Source organism: Orussus abietinus, unplaced genomic scaffold (genome assembly GCF_000612105.2).
Source record: "Orussus abietinus isolate OABI.00-Male unplaced genomic scaffold, Oabi_2.0 scaffold596, whole genome shotgun sequence".
NCBI classification, from domain to species: domain Eukaryota; kingdom Metazoa; phylum Arthropoda; class Insecta; order Hymenoptera; family Orussidae; genus Orussus; species Orussus abietinus.
The window spans coordinates 9,248-34,198 of NW_019394747.1; the positions used below are offsets into that span (position 1 = coordinate 9,248).

The 24,951-nt window shown below is 47.6% G+C and overlaps 3 protein-coding genes across 5 annotated transcripts; 1 reads left to right on the forward strand and 2 right to left on the reverse strand.

Annotated features, from left to right (window-relative positions):
• The first annotated feature begins 657 nt into the window (after nucleotides 1–657).
• LOC105701519 (apoptosis-resistant E3 ubiquitin protein ligase 1) lies at nucleotides 658–20,920 on the forward strand. 3 transcript variants are annotated; one of them, XM_012428324.2, is made up of 16 exons: nucleotides 658–853; nucleotides 11,844–12,098; nucleotides 15,090–15,246; nucleotides 15,337–15,578; nucleotides 15,680–15,879; nucleotides 15,955–16,192; nucleotides 16,288–16,457; nucleotides 16,583–16,766; nucleotides 16,875–17,086; nucleotides 17,145–17,411; nucleotides 17,522–17,597; nucleotides 17,678–17,967; nucleotides 18,071–18,196; nucleotides 18,254–18,442; nucleotides 18,568–18,830; nucleotides 18,923–20,920. In XM_012428324.2, the coding sequence occupies exons 2-16, from the start codon at nucleotides 11,987–11,989 to the stop codon at nucleotides 19,023–19,025; spliced, it is 2,829 nt and encodes a 942-aa protein (XP_012283747.1). In that variant the 5' UTR covers nucleotides 658–853; nucleotides 11,844–11,986; the 3' UTR covers nucleotides 19,026–20,920. The 3 variants fall into 3 exon arrangements, with proteins under 3 accessions (XP_012283747.1, XP_023288928.1, XP_012283748.1); XM_023433160.1 differs by lacking the exon at nucleotides 658–853 and having other exon boundaries at nucleotides 11,303–12,098; XM_012428325.2 differs by lacking the exon at nucleotides 658–853 and having other exon boundaries at nucleotides 11,303–12,098; nucleotides 15,337–15,542.
• On the reverse strand, nucleotides 11,719–15,046 carry LOC105701520 (leucine-rich repeat transmembrane neuronal protein 4). Its single transcript, XM_012428326.1, has 3 exons — nucleotides 14,395–15,046; nucleotides 13,151–13,635; nucleotides 11,719–12,537 (listed from the first exon to the last, which is right to left on the reverse strand). The coding sequence occupies exons 1-3, from the start codon at nucleotides 14,489–14,491 to the stop codon at nucleotides 12,202–12,204; spliced, it is 918 nt and encodes a 305-aa protein (XP_012283749.1). The 5' UTR covers nucleotides 14,492–15,046; the 3' UTR covers nucleotides 11,719–12,201.
• Nucleotides 20,599–24,929, reverse strand: LOC105701508 (alpha-internexin). Its single transcript, XM_023433159.1, has 7 exons — nucleotides 24,577–24,929; nucleotides 23,918–24,263; nucleotides 23,017–23,208; nucleotides 22,113–22,255; nucleotides 21,832–21,996; nucleotides 21,599–21,761; nucleotides 20,599–21,527 (listed from the first exon to the last, which is right to left on the reverse strand). The coding sequence occupies exons 1-6, from the start codon at nucleotides 24,927–24,929 to the stop codon at nucleotides 21,599–21,601; spliced, it is 1,362 nt and encodes a 453-aa protein (XP_023288927.1). The 3' UTR covers nucleotides 20,599–21,527.
• Nucleotides 24,930–24,951: the final 22 nt, after the last annotated feature.

Below are 24,951 nucleotides of genomic sequence, written 5' to 3' on the forward strand. Positions count from 1 at the left end.
AGTTCATCCGGATTTTTGTCCGCATACTATCCCTGAGACAAAAGAAAAAAAGTTTATTGACCTAAAGAAAAGAAAAAAATATATATTTTTTTTTAATTTCAAGCATGACTCACATTAATTGTCGTAATTCCGAATAAACGTTGCATCCAATTTATTCGAGCTCATTTCGGTTCAATGATTCTTCTTTGAATTAACAGAATATTCATTTGGTTCACTGAGATTCCTCTTCTCGTTGTAAATTCGCCCGGAGAAATTTAGCACGGTTGCGAAGTCCCGTCCATTGGTAGACATTTTGAAAGTCGTAGGACAAAAGTCAACAACTTCGCGGCCGATTGTTGATTGTATATGGTCGAGAATATCACGACGTGTCCTTTGCTCGTCTCCTTATCTCTGTTAAGAAATCACCCATTGATAAAGGCTTATATCAGGAAATTGGCGTGGCAGGCTGAAACGATTACCGGAAACAATCGCGAGGGATCGGTCGAAGTACTCACGTCGCGATCTTCCCCGGGATAGGTTATCCACCTCCGGGGGCCGCGGGGTGGGGGGAGGCCGCGTCCGAAACGAGCGCGCTGATTGGCTGGCCGGTCGGCTTAGCGGAAAGTGACCGCTCGGGAGGGGAGGGAGCGACGCCGCGGTCGCGGGCCACGCAGTCGACCGCCGCGTTTGGAGCCGAGCGGACGTCGGCAGCGCCGCGCACCTCTCTCGATCGCCCCGTTGATGACGGTCGCACCATGCCGGTCTCCGGGCGGTCCACTCGCGCGCGCAAGCTCGACGCCGCCGCTCCTGGGAACCCCCGCGCCCTTTGACACGGCTGCCGCCCCCTGCCGACCTCCGGCTGTCCCGAAGAGAGGTTAGAACGCTCCCCAAGGCGGAGCCACCGTGTGCGCGGCTCCCCTTGGATCAAGGTCCGCGGATCGAGAAACTCGCCCATCGATTTCCGTTAGATCCGATCGATTCCGTTCGACTCGGCTCGCCTCGTTAACCGGAGCACTCACCCCGTAATCCTAGTCACTTTAACGTCTGTATACGAGGCTGTATAGAGGCGTCTGAGATTTATTTCACTAGCGGTGGATAAAATCGATTTTGGGCTTAATCTTGGATATTCGTCTGGAGAAATGTCCAGAACTGTACCGGGCAAGTAGCAGACAAAGAGCGCCCGAGAACCAAGACCGATTTTGCTTCTCGCTGCTCGCCGCAGAAAGCACTTGTGAAAGTAATGGCTACTCGATGAGTGTACCGAAGTACATAGCTTCTTGATGCTTTTCCGCGATCACTGTAAAGCGTCTCCGGTGGGATCTAATACCGCACTTCGAGGAAAAAATTGTCAGGTCTTCGAGAACTTTTGCCTCGTTTTGATCTTCTTCATCCTCTTTTTTTTTTTCCTTTTTCTTTTTCTTTATTCGCGGCGGGCATTGGATATGGCGGAAAGAGAGATCTCCCTCGGGACAACGGAATTTCCGTCCCCTCTCCGTTTTCCGGGGCCGAAGTGTGTCGCTCGTTCGGTCCTCCGATTAATCCGCCAGCTTTTTTCATTCGAGAACTTTTCATGGGAACAGGGCCTGAATTGTTACCACGTCCCGTCATAGGTCATAGGTCGCCTGGGTGAAAGGTGGGAAAACTCGCCTGGCGCGGCATAATATTATGTCGGCAACCGGTGACCCTTTTTTAATTGGACCCAACGAGGCGGCGAGGCTGTCGGGAAATCGAGCCGCTTATCGATCCGAACGAATCGATCGTCGCGATAATAAACGACTTCCATCTCCTTTCGATGCCCTCGAGTCGCAAGAGTGGAGAAAGAAAAGATAATTAAACCCGAATCTTGCGAATATAGTGCAAGGAGCTAAGACAAGAGAGGGATGAATTTTTACACCCATCTCCATTTTCCTTTTTATCTCCACTTCTGATAACGGGATTTTTCTCTCCTCCATTTTTGAAATGAATCTTTTTTTTTTATCCACGAATCCTTTTCTTTTTGTTATCTTCATCCTCGTTGGGACTTTTTTTCCTCGAGTTTAAATACGACACTTTCACTTACACTTCCGATTACGTGGGCCTTTGTATCGGCATTTTCCGAGGGGCTGGGACTATTGAAATTAACATAACTCTTTTGTCGCGGTGCATATGTCGGACTCGAGGGCGGAGGAATTTAATGTAAATTTTGGATAAATTCGAGGGAATTAATTCAGGGGCCTGAATTTATACTAGAAGCGATCGAGCCGGGGTGCGCCATGATGCACATATGCACCGGCAAACGTTATGCCGCTCGATTAGTGGTATACATATATACGCATGCACCATGGTGCACATATGGACCGGCAAAAGCGAGCTTATGTTACGGCACTTCCGAAGGAATATACAGATGCATGTACAAACAGGACTCAAATTGCTTCAGATAGGCACCCTACGTGCGACCGAAACGTCGAATTCGACTAACTCGATCACTCCGATAAGGACGCCTCGAATAATTTGATCCGGGCATTGAATCGCTCGAAAGAGAGAGAGTCTCTCTAAAGGGTCCTAGAAGGGCTTCGCAATTTCATTTTAACGGCGGAATAATTGTCGCACGGCGGTCAGATCGATACCTGACGATCGAAGGCGATCGGCGATTTCATCTTTCACGGTTATGGGCGGGGAAAATCATTTCCCGGTGGGACGTGCGATCAAAGAGCACCGTTTCCCGAGGCCGGGTTTCGGCGTAATTGAACGGATCGGATTGCGGCCGGATTAATCGACCGATCAGAGGCAATCAAACGACTCGACTCGCTCCCGGAACCCCGATAGTCTGTTTCATCTTCCGAACGGACGGCCGGACAATCTCCAATCGCCCCTGGCTCGATAAAAGCCAGACAAATCTGTCCGCCATCCTCTTGCATCTCGTCCTACCGCGAGATACGACATTTCGGGTGGAATCGATATTGAAATTTCAATCGGAAGTGGCATCGAAGTCGCCGGAAAGGCGCTCTTACGAGATGGCCGGGGCGATGGGAAGTCGACGTCTTCGTTCCTTGCACTTTTCCGGTCGTCTTGAACGTTACCGGTTTATGGATAGTATTTAACGCGCGTTAGGACGATTTTCTATCCGATGCACTCGTTCTCGGTGACATTTCCCCCCGCGGACGGGCTCTTGGCTCGAGGCTAAGACGCAAAATCGATTCCCCCGATTCCCGGCATAGCGCCATCTTGCTTCTTGTTCGCGACTACTTCTTCCCAAGTTCGCCGTCGCTGGCTTAAAAAGAGGCCAAAGGATGCGGTGGACGTGGTGTGGAGTAAAAAGGAATGAAATGCGACAATTTTGGTGCGGATCGATATAATCGTAGGAATAACTTTTTGAAGAGATCTCACTTTCGAGACCCGAATCCTCGCTCTTTCCTTTTTTTTTTTTTTTGGAAAGGTATCCTCAACTTTCCGGAAATTTATCCTTCATCTCTTTTGAGGCGCACCGTCTTTATGTTTTTCCTTTTCGGCTTTTTTTTTTTGTTTTTTTATAAGTTGAACTTCTACGGGCGTGTCTCTTGGAATCTACTCGGTAAAGGCATTGAGAGAAGGGAATGGAAAAAGAAATGAATGGAAAAAAAATCACGGGTTTAATGAATAATAGAAAAATCAGAATGGCCGTCTTCTACTCTGGAAATGAAAAATGTACCCAACCTAAGAGTTGCTTTTTTTCTCCTTTCGAATAGTGCCGATGAAATCTATAGGTTTTTAGTCGAAGAATAATTATTTGGCTGTCGCACCATTCCGAAGGAACTCCGCGTCCAATTTATTCGACGGCATTTCAGGGAAATAATTATCCTTTGAATTGACAAAATATTTCTTTGGCTCAGTGAACATGTTTTTTTTTTTTCTGGTTCAGGGTAGAGTGTTTCAGCATCGATGCCATTTCTGGGGACGCGTTCGGGCGATTCGTTTCGAGCCTAGGTGCAATCGCCAAGGCAAATCGATTTTCCTAAAGTCTGCATTGCGTGACATTCCGCAGGCGGATCGCTACTCGGGCACGATTGGCGGTCCGGAATTTCGCAGCTCTTTCGACGGCTTTTCCCGACCTCGGCTCGAGTTTCTTTTCCTCGATCGCTATTTCCTCATCGAAACGATCGAAAGGAGGATACGAGCCGCCACGATGGCCGCGATTAACCCCTTGCCTTACGATTTAAATTCCAATGGCGCGTGTAATAAACAACAAAAATGTCGGTCATACGTCGGGCCATTTCACGGTCTGGTTGAACGTTCAGTCTCACGCGTCTCTTATACGTTTTGTTTACGTTCGGCCCGATTGACATACCACGTCTCTCACGCCTTTTGTTTACGTTTGACCCGATTGATATACCACGTCTCTCGCACGATATTGTAGGTGAAGAGGTTAATCCGCGAGGCCTCGCCCTTGACTTTTCCAACGGCAAGAACGACCCTGGGTGCACATATATCGGCGGGACGACGAGAAACGATAGTCGATTTGACGACTCGTTCGGCCCTTTGCGTGACTTTCTCACGCGTTCTATAGACGACCCCGTAAATGTTAAAACGCCTCGATATATCCCTAACACTCCGTTACAGGTGTACCAAGGCGGGAATTAACGACGCTCGAAATGAAAACCGAGGAAAAATAACAATCCATCTAACCGAAGAAATATTTCCGCCGATTCGGAGGATCCACTCGAGTGAATTCAAATTCATCCCGCGAATTCATCGAGATCGAGTCAAAAATAATTATTCCGTGAATTAACCGAGCATTTCTCTGGCATGATTTAAGGTGATGTGAAAGTGGCATCGAAGAGGCTTTGTTTATAAAACTTATCTCCCAACTCGATTTACCGAATAGTTTGACACGTTACAACGTGAATAGGGAGCCTATAAGGAAGGTCCTCAAACTCATGAATTTTCCATTCTTTTCAAATTTGTTTATAGGTATTTTAAAAATAGTTTATAAAGAAATTAAATTTCGCGAGTTTCAGAACCTACCTTAGGGTTTCCATATTCGCGTTTTAAAGTATGAAACGATTTGAGACGCCCAGTTCGTAGAAAAGTTTTATGAACGATTGAGCTTTCGGATGCCACTTTCACATCCCCTTAAATGAAACATCTCTCCGGTCCGATGAAAAATTCCTGTAAATTTTCGGTGTAAATTTCAAAGGACATATCTACGGGGAAATTCCTGGCAATACTGGAATTTCTTGAGGGAACGGGCTTGTGAATTCTACCTCATTCTGAAAATACGCGCAATCGGGCACGTGGGTGGAAAAGTGTTTTGGGAAATACCTTGACGTGTTTGACGGTGTAATGTATTTTTCCTTTTTTTATTTATTTTTTTTTTTTAACGGAGTGGATCTCGACGTCGGTTCCTTTTCATCGTTTCTAGCTACCAGGGGAGGTTTTTTATACTTTTCCCTACCCTTCGAAGGAACCCTTTCACGAAGCATCTCGTCATCTTCCTCCGGGCGTGGATTTCGAGAGAGGGAAGAGTTTACCGGCAAAGGGAATACCGGGGGATGAAAGATCGGCTCCGGTCGGCGGATTTATATCCGGGGATTGAAGAACGCGGAGGGGTGGAGTCGTGCAAATAAAATTTCAGGCCAAAGGCGACACGTCGAGGAAATAGGGTGTCTCGCGCCCGCGTTCCCTAGTCGGGGCGGGAGTGGTTCGGTGCATCCGAGTATCTCCTATCGCGTATCTCGTATCTCCGTATAGGAGCGAGCATGAGTGCGGACGACCGCGTATCGCTGCACTTCCGGCTGCCCCTCCCCCCGAAATGCAGAGCCGGAAACTCGTATCCCCGAAATGGCCGGCGAACTCGAAAACTCGAAACACCGCGAAAGGCACTCTAGGTCGCTGCCAGGTTCGCCGATGATCGCGGGAGCGAGGCCCTTTAATTAAAAACAACCGGTAGAAATATTATTTTCCCAGGCTCGAGCGATGAAAATGTAAGTCTCGGTTAAATGAATAAAGAAAAAAAATACAATTCTCGGTTAAATCAAGAAAAGTACAATTCTCGGGTAAATCGACAAAAGATGGAAGATTTTTCATTGCAATTTGAATCGACAAAATCGTACGTTTAATCGTGGCCACGTGGAAAAGTATTAGGTTAACCTGGCGAAATTCCTTGGTTAACGATCTCTTTCCATTAAAGTAAATAAGAAAGGAAAACAATTGAAATTCCCTTGATTTCTTATGTGGGAAACCTTGAGTGATGCATGAAATACGGGAATATAAAAGGAATGCGGATAATCATTGCGGTGGCCGTGATAAAGGAAAAAATTGAGGAGCCACGAGAGGGTTGATATTTAATATGGGGTCTCTCGCTCTCTCTAAATCGCGATGGGGACGACGAAAGAGGTGAGCTTTCTTCATTTCAAGTCGAGCTGAAAAATCGGCGATTTCTTTTTCGATATTGCCGGGGATGTAGGGTAGAGAGGAAGAGGGTGGGAATATCGGGAAGAACGTCCGAAAGTTATTAGGAACTTGAGCCTCGTCATAGGGACACCCGGTATGCAAGCCCCGTGTGTCAAACGATGTATTTTATCCTCGGCTTAAGATGTGCTCCTCTTAAAGATGAAATACCACGCGGGAAGTCACCAAGCAGCGAGGTGGCGTCTTTTCTCACTTCGGCCATCTTGAGGGGCGCGAGAAATAAAACGCGATGCACTCGGCGCATCGTCTTACCGTTTCACGTATCCGCCATTTTGAAACCGACTCCCGTTGCCTATCAAAATATCAAGGCATGTTTTATAAACTTTATTGGTCGCCCTGATAGAGCGAAATATGAAATATCACGCGGGAAGTCGCCTAATCGCGAGGCGACTTCTTTTGTCACTTCGGCGCATCGCCTTACCGTTTCACGTATCCGCCATTTTGAAACCGACAGTCCGCAAATCGCGACTCCCATTGTCTATGAAAATACTAAAATATGTTTTATAAACTTTATCGATCGCCCTAAGAAAGCAAGATATGATCGAACGATGGAATGAAACCGACTGGCTACAAATCGCGACTTTGAATATAATGTATTTTATTAACTTCAACAAACCCGTCCTGACGGAGCAGTAACGTTAGACAAAAAACATTAATAGTAAAAAAGGGAGAAGCATTTCGAAAAAGCATTCCCTCCTTCCATTTGCAATTTCGACCGGTCATTTTTTCGTCCGCCCCAAAAAGCTTCCGCGGTTTGCCCGTAATTCCGGAGGTCGCCCCGGAAACCGGAAATCCGCGTGTACTGCAGTCCTGGCGATGCACTTGGTGCAGTCGCACGCATTAGCGCACGTCTTCCCTCGGGAGCCGGACAGGAGTCCTCCTCGAATGGTGTAATGAAATAGAGACAATGCACCACCGCCCTTGCACCACCGGGAGGTGGTCGATGCAGCAGCCTTGGCGATTCCGGGGGTCTCGTTTGAATTGCACCTCTGGAAAGCGAGGCTTGAATTTCTTCGTTCTTTTTTTCTTTTTCTCTCTTTTTTCCCTTCCCTTTTTCAAAGCGCCCCTTGTTTCCGGGAAACATCGCGCGGGGATCGATTGTTTTATCTGTAGACAAAGCTTGGGTACGTGCAGGTCGTCCCGAGGTCGATTGTATATAATGTTACCGAAACGATGATCGATAAATGGCCGACAATGGCGCGCGGCGTTATCAAGCCGAGGAAAATGTCTCCGGTGTTTTGGTTTTGACTTTTGTCCTCTCTTCGGTTCTAAGATCACGAGGAATGATATGATTTGACATCCGCGGAAATCCCGAGAGTAAAATGGCTGCGGTGTTTAACGGCTATATATATTCTTTGTATTTTTTTTTTTTTACCTCGATAATTGATAAATCACGGCGAGAAATAATCGAGAGCAAACGAGGGCTCGCTTTAATCTCTGGAAATCGGAACTTCGAGAGACTTTCCCGTACATTGAATCGTTTTTCTTTTTTTTCCTTTTTATCACGGCGAGTCTCGTACACTCGTTTCACGATCTAATTCCGAGGGGTGTAAAAAAGCGGTGAAAATTAAACGTCTCGTTACGATCGAGGGCGAGCAGGACGCGGATAACGTTGCCGGGGATCCTCGGGATTTAATTAGGAAATACGACGAGGACTGGGAAGGGAAACCGAGGAGACAAAATCGGGGCTTTCAGAAAATTCGCCGGTTGTATTTCTTTCTTTCTTTGTTCTTTTTTTTTCCCCTCCTTCTTTTTACCCGCCGCTCAAAAGCGCACCAGAAAAGTCGAAATATATAACGGAAAGCCTCGCGACCGCGACGAGGGGCAAAAACAATTTCTACACGCTTGGAAAATCCCGGCAGCCGCAAATTAGGGACGAGAAAGGGGCACCTAGAGGATAAACCGAGTTTAAAAATTGCGCGACCTCGAAACGCATTAATTCGCGACGCATCTCGCGAGATAGGACGATGTCACACCGAGCGCGGCGCGTCACGGCGTGAGGGGATGGAAGACCGATCCGAATTGCGGCGAAAAATCGCAGAGAGTTTAAAAGCAGTTTTTAATCATTTTTAATCATTCCGACTAAATGTTGCATCTTTCCGAGTTCATTTGAGTTCAATCATTATTCTTTAAATTAACCGAATATATCTCGTTGGTTCAATGATATCTTTTTCTTTTTTCCTCGGTCACATTTTCTTCTCGCGTCGACGCGCCGCGCTCTGTGCGAACCTCGCCGCGCTCAGTGGGATTCTGGCGTAGGAAGACGCGTGGACTGAGAGCGAGATTGATTCCGAGGGTGGCCCATTTTTGGCGGACGAAACCGCCGGCAAAAAGGCGAGATCGATCTGGGCCACCTTCCGAGTTCCGAGTTTCCGAGTTTCCGAGTTTCCGACCTCCGCGGGTCGCGCTCTCATGCATAATCATGAGAATGTGCGCGACAGCATAGGCCGCGGCCTGCGACGCGTATCCCCCCCCCCCTAAGGATCGTTACCACCAAATAGTCTTGCCGAAGGATTCGTGCACTGTTCAAAGAAATATTACAATTTTATAACAATTTTGTTGGAAGTTTCATTTAGACATGGTATACTGATTATATAACATATTAAAAAAAAAAATGTCTAATATATATTATAAGTTTAGTACATATGTGTAATAAATTTATAATATTATTTTAATTTTTCTCGGACTCAAGAATGTCGCTACAATGCTTCGCCGCCAGTACCACCGATACTTGTCATATTTCGATTAAATTTCCTTAACACGTTGAGCGCGGAACCGATTTTGCTGAGCTTTCCGTTTGGGCGGCACAATTTTTTATATATAGGATTCTTGATGCCGTGTCAGTCCCAAGGGACCGACGCCGCCCAGACGGAAAGTTCACTGTCGGTCCCCAGGGACCGACGCCGCACTCAACGTGTTAAACAGAAACTTATGTAAACGATCGTAAGACTAAAAACTGATCTGAAAAATTTGCAAACAATTCATACTAAATGACTTTCGAATGTCAAATTTATCATTTTTTCCCCGCAACTTCACAGGATTACAACACGGTGTTATAAAAGTTGTAAATTTACTTAGAATATCATAATAAATGTGTACTAATTCACTGTTAAGATATCAAATTTATAATTTTACTGCAACCTTATGTACTAAAAGTGTATGAATTTTATGACTTTTTTTTAAAAGTGTGTATATGCAGGGCCCGAAAAGGTCGAGAGCCCACTAGGCTCGCGAGTGCTTCCCCCTTATTCCGCGCGGTGATTAAATTTCTTTAGCCGGAATATAATCCAAGATTTCGAGGAACGTCCCAGAAAGAGAAGCAAAGTTAACAAGAAAAATGTATCTTTTCCTAACGTCGTCCATTTTCGCTTTCCATTGGACCGCGAAATTGGACGTTTCGATTGGACGAGCAGCTTGCGGCAAGAGTCGAAAGTTCGCCGCGTTTCGTCCTCTTGTTATATATATTTTTTTTTCCTCGTTTCGAGCACGGTCCAGATTCGCCTTGTCGGGCTCGAGCCGCGGAACAGCGTCGTGGGTACCCCGGGGAGAAATTCCGGGTCCGAATTGAACGGCGCTCCAATTTTTAGCGTCGAATTCGCCATAGGCCGAGTTCGGCGTGGGGAGCGAACTCACGTGAATCTACTCACCGAAGTGTCGTTTCCCGGAACTGCAGGCGCTCCGATGATAATGGCGATAAATATCCCGGCCGCCGCACGTCCGACGTACTCTCGGCGGTGCTTTATTACGGGAAAGATTTATCGATTCGATACAAGGGACATTAAGCTCCGAAAAGTATCGATCCCGGACCTTGAGAGAAAGAGAGGAAGCGATCGATCTAGCCGGCGAACCGGCCGCCATTTTTCTGCGACCCAATATGGCGGCTCGAGGACGCGCGTCACCTCGCCGAAAGACTCGCTCCCTGTTCGGAAACCGGCGAGCGGGCGTTCAATGCGTGTTAATTGAACGAACGGCGGGCGTTAATGATTTTGAATACGCGTTTAGAGAAGCGGCCCGTTGTTCTCGCGTCGGCAAAAATGAAGTCTCCTTGAAGCGGTCGACGACGCGACCTTCTCGTCGGCGAAAGGGAAGCGTTGCTCGGAGGAACGAATGGAGGCGAAGGAGAATTTTTAATTGTCTCGAGAGGTCGATATTAACGCGCGGTTCTGTAACCACTTGACACGACCTAGCCTGGAAAGCTCGTCAAACCACGCTGGAGCATTACGTCTCAGCTGGCGCCTTGCACGAATGCTCGCACCACGCGGGTGCAGGGGAGGGACCTCCTCGAGGTTCCCCGCGGGCAACGGGTGGGGTCAAGCGGCCTCCCTTCGGGGAGTGCGTCGCGGAGGCCCTGTCCCGGCAAGCGCCTCCCCAGGGTTTGTCGACCGGTCCGGAGCATTCGGGTTTTTCCCGGCCTGTCATGGGCCTTCGGGCCCCTTTGACGTTGGGGTTGCCTGACGGGATAGGCGGTGTATAATCCCCCCAGCAATGGGGGGGCCGATAGGGAGGTACTCCCTCCAGGTGCGGCCAGCCGTAAGGCTGATAAAGTTATTCTGTCCCTATCTACTATCTAGCGAAACCACTGCCAAGGGAACGGGCTTGGAAAAATTAGCGGGGAAAGAAGACCCTGTTGAGCTTGACTCTAGTCTGGCACTGTAAGGAGACATGAGAGGTGTAGCATAAGTGGGAGATGGTGACATCGCCGGTGAAATACCACTACTTTCATCGTTTCTTTACTTACTCGGTTAGGCGGAGCGCGTGCGCCAGGGATATTACTTCCCGGCTGTCACGGTATTCTAGAACCAAGCGTGTAAGNGCGGGTGCAGGGGAGGGACCTCCTCGAGGTTCCCCGCGGGCAACGGGTGGGGTCAAGCGGCCTCCCTTCGGGGAGTGCGTCGCGGAGGCCCTGTCCCGGCAAGCGCCTCCCCAGGGTTTGTCGACCGGTCCGGAGCATTCGGGTTTTTCCCGGCCTGTCATGGGCCTTCGGGCCCCTTTGACGTTGGGGTTGCCTGACGGGATAGGCGGTGTATAATCCCCCCAGCAATGGGGGGGCCGATAGGGAGGTACTCCCTCCAGGTGCGGCCAGCCGTAAGGCTGATAAAGTTATTCTGTAACCACTTGACACGGCTTCGTCAAATAATCCAGAAATGTTTACGGGAATGAAGCAACGTGCACGGTAGACCACGAACTAGAGACTAGATTAAAGCGTCGCTTGATGGGTCGTTCACGTGACGGATCGAGGCGATCGTTCGCAGGCTGCGAAAAATCGAACTCGAACGAAATCCGCTTATCCGTTCCATGAAATACGCTTATAAGTCTCACGAATATCGTTTATTCTTATCCGGGTAGAACGATGCGACTTAACTGCTTCGGGATCGCCCTCGTATTTTTGGATTTCGGAGAGGTAACGGGGAGGCGCGCCGACGCCATCTTTCTTTTAGGGGGTTCCGTCGAGTGACCGCAGGAAAGTGAAACGCGGTCCTTAACTAACGATTCGCGGGTCTCGCGAAAAGAAGTGTAGGAAGTGCTCCGGCTTGGAGAAGAGGATGTGCGGGAAATAATTGGCGGCGTGCGAATTCAAATTATGCCGGACAAAAACACCGGGAGTCGGGATGGGGCTCGCGACAAGGATTTCTTCGACAGCGAGATCTCCTCCATCGGTATGTCGCTGCGGCCCAGCGGCAGCGCCTCTTCCGGTGAGTCAGCGAACCTTTTAGACCGCGAGTAAACCGCCGATAAAGCGCGCCTCGACATTACCGATATTAACTCTAGTGGCGAGATACCGAAATTTCTTATCTTTCACGCCGATCCATGCACCGCCAGCAGCAATTTTCGCATCGCCTCTCCGTTGGTTATCGGCTTGCCAGGTTTTCCACTCTGAAGGAGACAACTCGCCACGGCGTTGCGTTCGTTTACGCACTCAGAAACTGTGAATGCGTAGGAGTCCGAGGTCGTCAGGGCGCTTTTTAGCTGGTTAAAGAGGCTCAGAAGGACGCACTCCTTCATCAGGATCTCTGACTCCTCGACTTCCGGCTCGCCGAATCCGCACATCCAAAGCATCTCGTCCAGCCAGTTCTCCGAGATCTCCGAGTAGCTCATGTAATTCACCCCCTTGTCCACCAGCCATCGAGTCGTCTGGAACAACCCGAGATTGCCGGATATAATCGTACTCGTGTACCTCGATTTAATGCGCCCTAACTTCTCCCCCCCCCGGTTATCCGAGTTTGGGGAGTAAACGCCATTACTCCGAGCAGGCTGTTAGGCGATTACGGTGTTCACACTTCCAAAGACTCGTAACTCCCTCGGGAGTCCTCCCCTGGAAGGGTTATTACGATAATATCCATTTCAAGGGAGGACACTTAGAGAAAGGGAGAAAAAAAAAGAACGGATTTACCTCGATCGAAGATTTATCGATACTCTAGGTTCTTCGAATCTCCTCCAGATAGTTGTCGGATTGAGGCATAAATTTGTGCGATTTTTTTGTTCAATAATTTGTAAGAAAAAAAAAAAAAGAAAATAGCGCACAAATTTTTAACTAAAAATCGCGTTGGGGCATAAAGTCAAGCGATTTTTATTCAATAATTTGTAAGAGAGAAAAAAGAGCGTACAAATTATTAAATAAAAATCGCACGAACTTACGCCTCGACCCGATATATTCGAAAGTATCCTTTTCGAGCTGCCCTTCCGACCTCTTAAATACTTAATTGGATTTAATTATAATCTAACGGAGTCGTATACTCTTAATCACCTTAGCTCGACAAGTGAGACTCATCGGATTTCCCTCGATACGAATTTTATTGATGCTCCGCAGGTGCTCCAACCCCTTCGTTGGCAGGCAGGTCAGGTGATTGTAACCGAGGTCAAGGGTCTTCAGGTTGGCCAACCTGGGGAAGACGTCATTGTCGATCCCGGAGATGGAGTTGTACGCCAGGTCGAGGTGTTCCAGAGAGGTCAGGCTGGAGAACCACTCGGGTCGGACGTAGGTGATGTTGTTGCTAGAGAGGATCAGCTTCTTCAACCTGTACATCCCGTCAAATGCTGTCGCGTGGATGTCCTTTATCCCGCAGGAGTGCAGGCTCATCAGGAGCAGGTCGCTCCCGAATTTGAAGAAGGCCTGGTCGGGAACGTAGGGGATATTCGAGAGGGAGATCGAAAGAACGGAGACCATGGAGTTGCCAGTTTCCAAAGGCTCCGACAGGCTCGAATGGGAACACTTCAGCCATAATCTCGGACCTGGAATGTATATCAGACCCTGCAAACTCTTCCTATCGATTAGCGCTCGGCAAATCATTGTAAGGATCCTCTTTTAAGGGGATATGAAAGTGGCATCCGCAAGGTCAATCGTTCATGAAACTTTTCTACTAGGTATACTGAATCGCTTCACCCTTTACAACGTGGATATGGAGGCCCTAAAGAAAGTCCTGAAACCCATGAAATTTTATTTTAACAAAAGATTTGGAAATCATCTGTAAACAAATTTTGTAAAAGTTGACATTTCATGGCTGTCAGGACCTCCTTTATAGCTTCCATATTCACATTGTCAGGTTTAAAGCGTTACGGTACACTCAGTTCAGAGATAAGTTTCATAAACGAGACCTCTTCGCGCCACTTTAACATCACCTTAAGATGATATGAAAGTGTCATATATACAGACCAAAAAGTGAAAATATCTATAAACCTATTCTGGGTGCACCGAATCATTTGAAACTTCATCACGAGATTATGGAAGCCCTAAGGAAGAATGCGATACTCGTGAATTTTCATTATTCGCAAAAAAATGTGTATCTACCTCGGACAAGAACCAAAAAAGACATTTTTTTTTTTTCGAAAAATGTAATTTCGCGAGAATCGCGCTTTTCCTTAGGGATTCCATATTCACGTGTTAAAGTTTCCGATGATTCGGTGCATTCAATCCGGAGAAAAGCTTTATAAATATTTTCACGCTTTGGTATATACAGAATGACCCTTTCATATCCCCTTAAGGTGGCTTACCTTTCTCGTACTTGTTGGTGGAGCAGATCGCTCCTGTGCCGCCGAGGTTCTCCAGCAACGCCCAGAAGATCCCGAGGATCACCGCACTGCGTCTCATGATGGAACCGCGTAAATCGAATATGCAACGTCTGACGTTGCCGTGAGGTTTCCAGCGCGAAACCGGACGCGATAACTGGCAGAGATACAGGAGTATCCGCTAATCGGAGAGGCTCTTCCTGTTTCGCGGTGTACGTTGGAATTACGATCACGCAGGCTCGAAAAGTCGTATCTCGGTGGTCGTTTTCTTATGGGTTAAGGGATGCTTGGTTGGAAGTTACGAGTGGAGAGCTGGTCCATAGTTCGTTAAGTTTGTAGGCGAGTTGAGGTCCACGTGCTCGCTAAATTGGTTAATGTAGGACTAGAAGTGGCTGCAGCAGAAAATGGCCCCTCGACTATGGCAGACTAACCCCGAGCTGCACAATCACCATCCCATGAGGGTGCTGATAATTTTCCTCCATTTGCAGGCATCTGTAATCTGGCGAGTTGCGGCGAGGTCGACGCGCTGCCTGAATTTCTAATCGAGGACGAGGAGCGGCTGCAACGAGCTAGGTCGCTGCAACAGGAATTGGTCCCTCGACCATGGCAAACCGACTACGGGGTGCACGATCAACATCCTACGAGTGTATTAAGATTTCTTTTTTCTTATTCATTTGCAGGCATCTCGAGTCTAGCGAGCTGCGGCGAGGTGGACGCGCTGCCCGAATTGCCGGCCCAGGACGAGGAGCGACTGCAGCGGGCTGCGAGGCTGCTGCAGCAGAAACTGGTCCTGCGACAATGGCTGGCCGACCACGGGCTGCACAACCACCACCAGAAGTAACACCCGGGGCTTATTTTAATTCTTTCGCGTCCTCTTCCATCGTTAACTCGCTCATCGTCGTGTATTTACTCCCCGACTCCTTGCAGACTGATGCAGATGGAGGTCGGCTCTTTAGAGGACGTCTACTGGGTCGAGGACAACGCAGCCCGCGCGGCTCTGGGCAAGGACCTTCCCCGGTGGATGGAGGCCCGACAGAGCCTGCCGACCTCGAAGGAGGACCTCGAGGCCCTAAAGGCCGAGCTCTGGAGCTCCGTGGTAAAGAACAGCCAACATCAGGATGCTTGGACCTGGGGTGCGTTCTTGCGCGATGCGAGTCTCCTCGTGCAACGTTGGTATTTCTTTTGCCTCGACTGCGGCGCTTTTTCGTTTTCTTTGCGAGGGTATGTATTTAAGAAAGGGATCTCCTCACCGAATAAGCGCAATCCGCAGGTGGAATGCTGGTGGTGTCGGTTTCGGTGGCGGGACTGGTGACCCTGGCTGCGATGACGCAGCCTGCTCTTGCTCCCGAAGCGAAGCACTCCCTGCTGCAGTACGTTACCGGGAAATATTTATTACCTAGCAATTGTCGGGTACATTTCGAGTGGGAGGAGCCGCAGCTCGTCGGGGAGACCATGACCTTCACCGTTAAGGTACTCCTTTTGAACGTCTTTTAGTTGTACGTCCTATCTGACGCCGAGGCTCAAGAACTTCCGCGTGGCTTTCAGTTCTATCAGCGCAACGGACAGCCCTATCCAATCTGTGACAAAGATAATCTAATAGTGGAGGTGACGGAGGGCACTCGAAGGGTCGCAACGTTGATAGAATTAGGAGGGACCGACCCACTGGCTGCTAACACAGCCGTCGTTAAATTCACCGTACGACACGCCGGGCAATATCGAATCGCGGTCCTAATTGGTTCTTGTCACGTGCACGGCAGTCCGTTCCTCAAAAACTTCCTTCCTGGTACGCCTACGCGAAGATCGACATCGCTCGCTCCCTTTTATTAATCTCCCTCGGTCGTAATCAATTTTCATGGATTTTTTTTATTCCAACCGTAGGACCTCCGGACCCCAACAAGACGGTTTTCGTCAGGCAAAGCTCCACCGTCGTCTGCACGGCTGGCATCGCTCATTCCCTGACCATCGAGCCCAGAGATGAGTACGACAACCTGTGCATTTTCGGACCTGGGGACCAACCCACCGATGGATACAGTGTCGATATAACTCAGGTTTCTCAGAGTCTCTAAACGAGCGACCCGATCCGAATCTATCGGAGTAACGTCGCGTTCTAAACCATAGTCCGTCGCCGCGGAGGCGCTTTTAACGCACTCTTAATTTATCCATGCTTTTCCAGATCGGTAGTCTAGTGAAGGAGGAACCAGAAGCGGTGGAGTGCACCATCCAGCTGGATTATGACTCTCCTAATCAGAGGATTCGGTTAAAAGTCAGCTTTCCGAAGGGCGGCTGCTATCACGCCACGGTTAGCCTATCGGGACTGCAGTTGCATAATGGAGATTTTGACATCATCGTCCTCGAGAGTTAGATATTATTCTAGTTGTCAATAATAGATACTATGTAATGTGAGTTTCAATATTCGACGCGGTCACTTATTCTCCTGTTTTTTTTTTCTCTCTCTCTTCGTCAAGGTTTCGTTGTAAGGATGGTCCACAATAATGTCGCCTCGAAAGATCCCGACATCTGTTACGCTGCCAAATTACTCGGCATGCAGGGCGAACGTTTCTCCAAGCCGAAGAAAGTCATGTGCTTCATATCGCCGAAACAGCTGACGATCAAGGAGTACTTGTTAAAGTTTATACCCAAGCGTCTCGTCACTTTCAGACTCTGTCCGTCGACCAAGGTAAAACTGTCGGTGGCGTGGCGTATCGGTTTTAATGAATTTTAATTTCCATTCGCAGTTTCACTTCGACTGTTCCAACAACCAGCACGACGGATACGACTCCTTCTCCATAGACGACGGTTGTCAGCCGCCCGTCGAATTAATTTCACATTATCGAGATGTTATCGCCGCGACGTTTACCTTGTTCCTGCTGAAGAACATCGGCGGGAGCGAGACCTTCACCGACAAGCAGGACTTTTTCTACCACGAAGTGCGGAAACACCACCAGAAACATTACCACGAGAAGCTGTCGATGAAGGTTCAACGAGACAAGCTTTTGGAGTCGGTTAGTTTTCACGAGAAATTAGTTTCATTAGTTTATTATTAGTATTGTATTAGAATGCCTGAAAGGGTGCGATTCAAGTTCTATCTATAAACGAGACGTGATCGTTTTAGTCCATGAAGGCCACTAAAGGATTTTCGGTGAGCGAGTGGTGCAAGAATTTCGAAATCACCTTCCAAGGGGAGCAAGGTACTTTTACGTGATCCTTTTTTTTTTAATGTTTATGGACCCAGAAGATGAGATCCTGTTATCGCAATCCACGATTTCAGGAGTGGATTGGGGCGGTGTTCGGCGTGAATGGTTCGAGCTGATATGCGCCGCTCTGTTCGATCCTGGAAATGGATTGTTCGCATCCTTCGGAGAGTCGCAGCAGGCCTTGGTGCATCCTAACAGTAGAAGACCTCCGCACCTTAAATTGAAACACTTTGAGTTTGCTGGTCGCATCGTGGGGAAATGTCTATACGAATCCGCCCTGGGCGGGTCTTATCGACAATTGGTGCGTGCTAGGTTCACGAGGTCGTTCCTCGCTCAAATCATAGGTCTTAGGGTTCATTACAAGGTAATTCAATCCAATAAATTTTTAACCGTACGCATAATTGCGTAAGTCAACATTAATTCGATTAATCCGTCCACTTGTTTTTTATTAATTTTTTTTATTTTAGTATTTCGAGCAAGACGACCCGGACTTGTACCTTAGCAAAGTTAAGTACATTCTAGAGAACGACGTCGAAGAAATGGAATTGTACTTCGTGGAGGAGGAGTACGACAAGGACGGTCAATTATTGAAGGTAGTGTAATGTAATTTTATAATATACCCGCAATGTGATCCACATTTAATTGTCCAGGTCGCCGAATTAATACCCGGTGGTAGCAAATTGCGGGTCACGAACGACACGAAGTTGCGATACTTGGACGCTCTTGCTCAACATAGGCTAGCAAGTTCGATTCGTAGCGAAGTCGATCAGTTCCTTCGTGGTCTTAACGAACTCATACCTGACAACCTTCTCGGGATATTCGACGAGAACGAGCTGGAGGTACTGGCGACATATATGCACTTTCCCTTGAACGTTACTTCCAGTCTTCGGGGGATCTCGATCACTGCTTTTGATGTAACTCTCCGGGCACGGTCATCAATCAATAATTTCTTCCATTGATGCAGTTATTGCTGTGTGGGACCGGAGAGTACAGCGTCGCGGATTTACGAGCCCACCACATAGCGAATGGCAGCTCCCCGGAGTTCCTTCGGGTTCTGGACTGGTTCTGGACCGCCGTCAGCAACTTCACTCAAGAGGAAATGGCCCGATTGTTGCAATTCACCACCGGCTGTTCCCAACTGCCGCCGGGCGGTTTCCAACAATTGAGCCCGCGGTTTCAGATCACGGCAGCGCCTACGTTTGCCAATCTTCCAACTGCTCATACTTGGTACGTCCCTGGTATTTAAAGATCGAGTGTCAGACAATGAAAAATGCGAGATACAGCTCAATGGGCGATAAACAATCTTTCTTATTTTCCAGTTTTAACCAACTTTGTTTGCCCGATTACGAGTGCTACGACCATTTCGAGCGGGCCCTACTTTTGGCGATCAGCGAAGGAACCGAAGGTTTTGGTATGATCTAATTAATAACTTCACCGATGCATTCGAGATAAGGTCCTCTAGTCTAAATCTAGTTGAAAGTATGAAGGTAAATTGTGGAAGGGTGCTCCGATATCGGGTGGCCATTTTCCTTATCAAATATGTGCGAACGAACATTCCGAGTCGGCCTACTTTGTTACGGTCAGTGCTGGGCAGATTTGCTACTTGACATTGTGTCAAGGGGAATTACAAACTACACCTGCGTATACTTCGGTTGGATCTGTAATTTAGAATATTTTATTACTAGCGAGATTTGTAATTCCTTCGGGTTAGGCTGTGATTTGCGAGGAAGGATTTTGAATGCCCAGCAGCCTGCAGTCGCCGAAAATACAGTATTCGGTTGTCGTAACAAGGTCTACGAAACTTTGTTTAAAGTAGACAAATCAAGATTTGTCGGTACCGAGGGTTGGTTATCGTAACGATCTGCTCCACGGTTCAATATACAGTAGCAATACTCTAGAACCTAATCAGAACACCTAAAGACGAAATACTATCCTTAATGATATTAATCCACTTTTATTTCATTTTTATGATGTTTACACCGTTTCTTTTTCTTATTGTACTGATTTCGCGGTATCACATGTACAAAAGTATGGTTCTCCCACTTCTGTTTAATCAACGTATATACGTAATCACATGCATACCAATTAATTTTGTAACTACGGGGAGCAAGTCTTAAAGGTTTAAAGTTTATAGCACGTGATCGCGAACCGTCCATGTATTCGGCATTGTTGAAATCAACGCCGGATGCTCTCGATTACTAAATAACGAATTTTTATTATGGGGACTGAATGAAGGAGGGACCTTCCATTGCCAAATACATGGCTGGTTTATATTCTCTATGGCTTTTCTAGGAATCTGTAGTAATAAACCCTGGCAATATGCAGTTGACGAAAGCGACAACTTTGCTCGGCGAGGCGAATCTAGAAACAATAATGCAAACTAGAAGTCTCTTAAATTTAGAGAGCTCAATAATAATAATATTGTGATCGTATGCATTACGTTAGCATAACTTAAAAGTGGAACTTTTCACGTGCCGATCGAAATCGGCGAGGTGGACACGAAGGCGTCGATGTTATTAAAAGCTGCGCCGATGGTTATAAATTGTTTAACACGTCCCGATTAATTTAAACCACCCGGGGTGTATTTGACATTGCTTTAAAAGAAGAAGGCACACACGTTGATTTATTTGCGCCGCAAGCACGACTGCACATTTTGCGGTCGAATTAAATTTCTTATTTTTATCAAAGCGATGTAGAAATGTTAACGATTTAATAACCAGCGGCGTCGCCGTCACATAAATCGGCAAGGCGCAAAAGAATCATAGTAGACCTGTACTCTAGGTCCATAATCAAAAGCCGAATCGAACGTCGTATTTTGATAGTGAACTGACTAGTGAGTAGCGAAGTACTTAAAACACAGCTGACGATAGTTTAATTTTTTCTAAGTTACCACGTGCTACACGGTGGATGTAAAAATGTAGTTAGTATTAAAAACGGACATGTGGTATTGCTTATGTACATATGCGATTATTTATCAATCCTACGTAGTCGATCATTTAGAAGTTCCACGTTTATTTGATCACCAAGCCGTGGCTTTTGAGACCGCGATTTATCGGCACAGAGAAGTGTCATCATAGTGGCTCCAGTAAAATTGCGGCTCGGCGAATTACTTTTACGAAGACGTATTGATTTGTCGACGGTTTGGATTGCCGGGGCACGAATGAGAAGTATTTTTATGATAACCGGAAAATCAGTCTTTTCGACGTGTCAATCACGCAGCGAGCAATTTGGCAAATGCAATCGATCGTATTATATTTCGGGTTTGAGTTAGAGTTAAGTGTATAGATGATAATATTGATAATAAACGAGGAAGTCTACAAGCGCGTTTTGAAATCGCGTCGTAGCCCTCGGAGTTATTATTCCCAGGTGTCCAATTTCATTCACGCCTCATCCGCTAAATAAAGTTCGTGAAACGAGACTTAATCGCTGCGAGTGTATGTATATATTTATTTATAAACTTCACGGTATATCTCGATTTTATCCTCTCGATTACATGTACATACTTACATAAGTAAAAATAATCACGTACGTAATAAGACTCGACCGGAACCGTTGAATTTTTTTCGGAACCGGCAGACCTTTATCTACTTTGCTTTATTAAAAGTACGTATTATATAAAAGCGGTAGAAATATGAAAAATAACGCCGTACAAAGGCCTCATTTACGTGCTCGTGAATTTAAGGGAGAGTTCGAGACTACTTTAAGTACTTTTTTTTTAGATTTCCAACCGTCTTTGTTACCCCTTCGACCCGTTTCTCAAAGGCAAAGAAATTATCCTAGCAAATCGCTCCTTTTTCTCATCCATCGGACTTTCATTCCAGTACTCAGATGGAAAACACTGGTCCCTCGTATTCCCTCATTCTCTCGTCCCTCGTGGTCACTCTTCGACCCCGGAGCATCAATTTCCATTAAGATAATTTCCATCTAATAGAAAAATGAAATTATCGAGCGAACTAATTCATTTTTTTTTTTCTTCTTTTTAATTCCTGACATACCTAGGACGAAAGTGGCAGTCCCGAGCTCGATAAGAAGGATAAGGTCCTCAGGATGACTCGTGGGGCTCGGACGACGCTGCCAGCAAGCTGAAGAACTCGACTGCTCCATCCAACTTCTTGAGACTGGCGAACCAGACGTTCCTTAAGTTCCACTAATTCCGTTCTAGGAGAAGAAATCCATATTTCAGAAGTGTAACATTTCACATCTGGATCTAGAAAAGTATTTCACGTACAGTTGTCTGCTATAGGCAGACTCGATCCGTCTAAGTGCAGCCTCCCGGTCCATGAGTTGATTTTCCAAGTTGGAAGCTCTCAAGCTCAAGGCTCGTCCAGTTTCTTCGCTACTCCTCAAGCGTCTTTCCAGTTTCTGCATTTCCGCTTCCTTCGCCTCCAGTTCCCTGTATAAAAAGTAGATCTCATTACCCATCGGTTAGGGATAAGAGTTTCCAAGTGACGTAACAAATGGTCCGTTTAAAATTTCAATATTCAATCCCTCGCGTGAGAGACGAAGTACCTAGAACGTCGTTGAGACTCTTCTCTAGAGGACTCGGCGAGTGCCGTCTGCGCTGCCAATTTTATTTGCAGATCTTCCATAACCCTCTCGGCATTTTCGGCTCTGCTGCCACGTTCGGCAGCCAATGATTCGCTCGCTGTAACCTGGGAATTTAAATCGGACGCTTATTAATCACTAATTCAATATTCCACTCCCGGTAATTCCGGTAATGCCTGCTTAATCTCCTTCGCTAACTCGAGGTCCCTCTTCCTCGCTATTGCCAAGTACATAGGAAACGCATCGAGCTTTTATATATTCCCAAGGATACATAGGAGCCTAGGAATGGTATCTAATAGAACGGAGCTCGTATCGATCCCCCTTCGAGAAAGAGAAGTATTATGCGACACTGAGTCATGCCAAGTGACTCACTTCTTCACCGCGCTCCCTGGTACGTTGAACCTGACTCTGTCGACGGAAACGATTTTGAGTCGTACCGTAAACTCGGTAACGCGGAATTCTCCGAGAATGTGAATGGGCAATAATGGGCCCGGGCGCGGAAGTTAATGGCCGGTACCTTTTCTTTCTATTTCAAAGCATAAAGAGGATAGCCGTGAACCGCTATTAAACCATTGAACAGGTAGGTGGTCGGGCGGCGTTGAGCGAGGAAGAAGAAAACGCCCAAAAGGAGGGACGCGCTATAAATAGTAGAGTAGAAGGGTGAGAAAGTGCCACGTCGTTGAGCAAAACACGCTGTTAAGGCCTCATCAGGGATCAGAGGAAAGGACGCAAGCCTAAGAGAGTCTCTGAGGATTCTTACATACAGGTATCACCCCGACGATAATCTAAAAATGAAAAACTATGTACATATCAGTTGTAAATTAAATTCAATTAATTCCAAGACGCGATAAAGTATGATTCGTCTCGCCTTTTCCAGGAGGATCCTCTTGTCTTCCCTCAGCTTGAGAAGTTTCTCTCGGTCTCTCGAGATTTGCGCATCCAAGCCTTCGAGCTGCGAGCGAGAGGAGAAAAGCTCGTTTCTCAGGTTCTCATTGGCCACCGATTTTTCTTCGGCCGCTTCCTTCAGGCGTTTCACCTCGTCCAGAACCTCGTTCTTCTCCTGCGAAGTCGAGCGAACTTTAGTTAAATTAAATCGTGAATTTAATGGCCGGCAAAGGGCAACGTCGTTTATCAAAAAGTAGAAGAAAGAGCGGCTCGATCGGCGCGCTTTGAGGTAGAGCGAGCGTTCCTCACTCGCGTCACTTAACCGAAAGCTTCGACGACGAGCGAAGCCCCGGTGCCTCGGTAAATCTCTCGGCGGATTCTCTTTTAAAGGGAGAGCTCTCGGGCGTGGATTTTTCGTCTCGGTTGCAACCGATTTGCCTTAAAATATACCTTCGGCGAAGCCTCGAACCGCTGGCCGGCCGCCAACTCAGGGAGCTTGATCGGAGAATCGAGCTTTCTCCGCGGCCCGAGGGTGGCGAATATTCCCTCGGGACTTTTCGCCCCAGACATTCAATTTTACATTTATAATCTATACAAATGCTCATTCAGATCTAGCAATTCACGTTGTGGGTCGGCATTTTCGATCGCATCGGCGAATAATCGAGAAGGAAGTGCCGAGGAGAGCATGCGGCAAGAATCGAGTTTGAACTCGACCTCGAAAGCCGAGTACGCGGGTCTAATAATAAGCAAGGAAGAGAATGGGAAAAAGCGAAAAGTGAAAATGCGAAAAAAAAAGGACGACAGGTAAAAATGCGAAAGTGCGAAAGTGCGAAAAATCGAAAAAGTGAAAAATGAAAAAACGAAAGCGCAGCCCCAATCCGTACCGCCAGGGCGACGTCTCTCTCCCTGGTCGCCTCGTCCAGCTGCGCCTTGGCGCGATGCACCTCGGAGGTCAACCTCCCCACCCGGCTATTCTCGGTCTCCAAGAGACGTCGCAGAACCACGATTTGTAGGCGCAGGTGCTCCACCTGTTGTCCGAGCCGCTCGGCGGTACGCTGCAGCAGCGCCGCCTCCTCTCGGCGGCACCGCCACGCATTAAGGACCAGCGAGTGGCAGACGATGGTCGCGGCCCCGCTTCTCAGGGCGCGCACTCGCACCTCAAACCTCGGGGCAATCAACCTTCGCTCTTCGACCTCGACCGCCCTCCTCAAGGTCGCGCTGCTCTTCGACCTATTAAAATAATTCTTCATAGAGATGTCCGTTGAGTTTCAACATTTTTTCTTTTTATACAATCGAGGAATTCGATTTTGAGGTTATCCTCCCCGCTTGATAGTTTTTCTGCTAAATACATCTAAACAGGGGTAACGAAATTATCAAAAATACTTGAGCTGTGATAACGGTGGAGAACCGTCTTATGAGATAAGGAAAAAACGAAAAATGCCTAATATAGTTAGGTAGATGTTTAATAAATATATTAGGATTAGTAGCGCCTTCCCAGTGGGCATGAAGGCGTTACGATCCAAGAGGCAATCCAATCCGATACCTCAACTCGGCGATCGGCGCGCCGATCATCTTCGGGGACAGGTCGACCATGGACGCGCTCCTTTCAGGCCTCGACGCGATTCCGGGAACGCGAAAGCAAAAGCCTGGCGGACATGGCGATCGGAAGACCTTCGGGTCGGGCGAATCGCCGGCCGCGGTAAAAGGACTTCTTGGAGGGGCCGGCCGCCGGTAAGGGTGCGTCTGACATCGCACGGGGAGTTGCGAGTATCGCGGTTTACGGCGCAAGCATTGCATTTGCACCTCTTCGCTTCCCTCTGTTCGATGACCCGCGGCTTCCTTACCGGCGACGCCGGGGGATGGCTCGGTTTTCGGGGCACTCGCCGTTTCTGGCATTGCGACGCTCTCGCGGATAAAA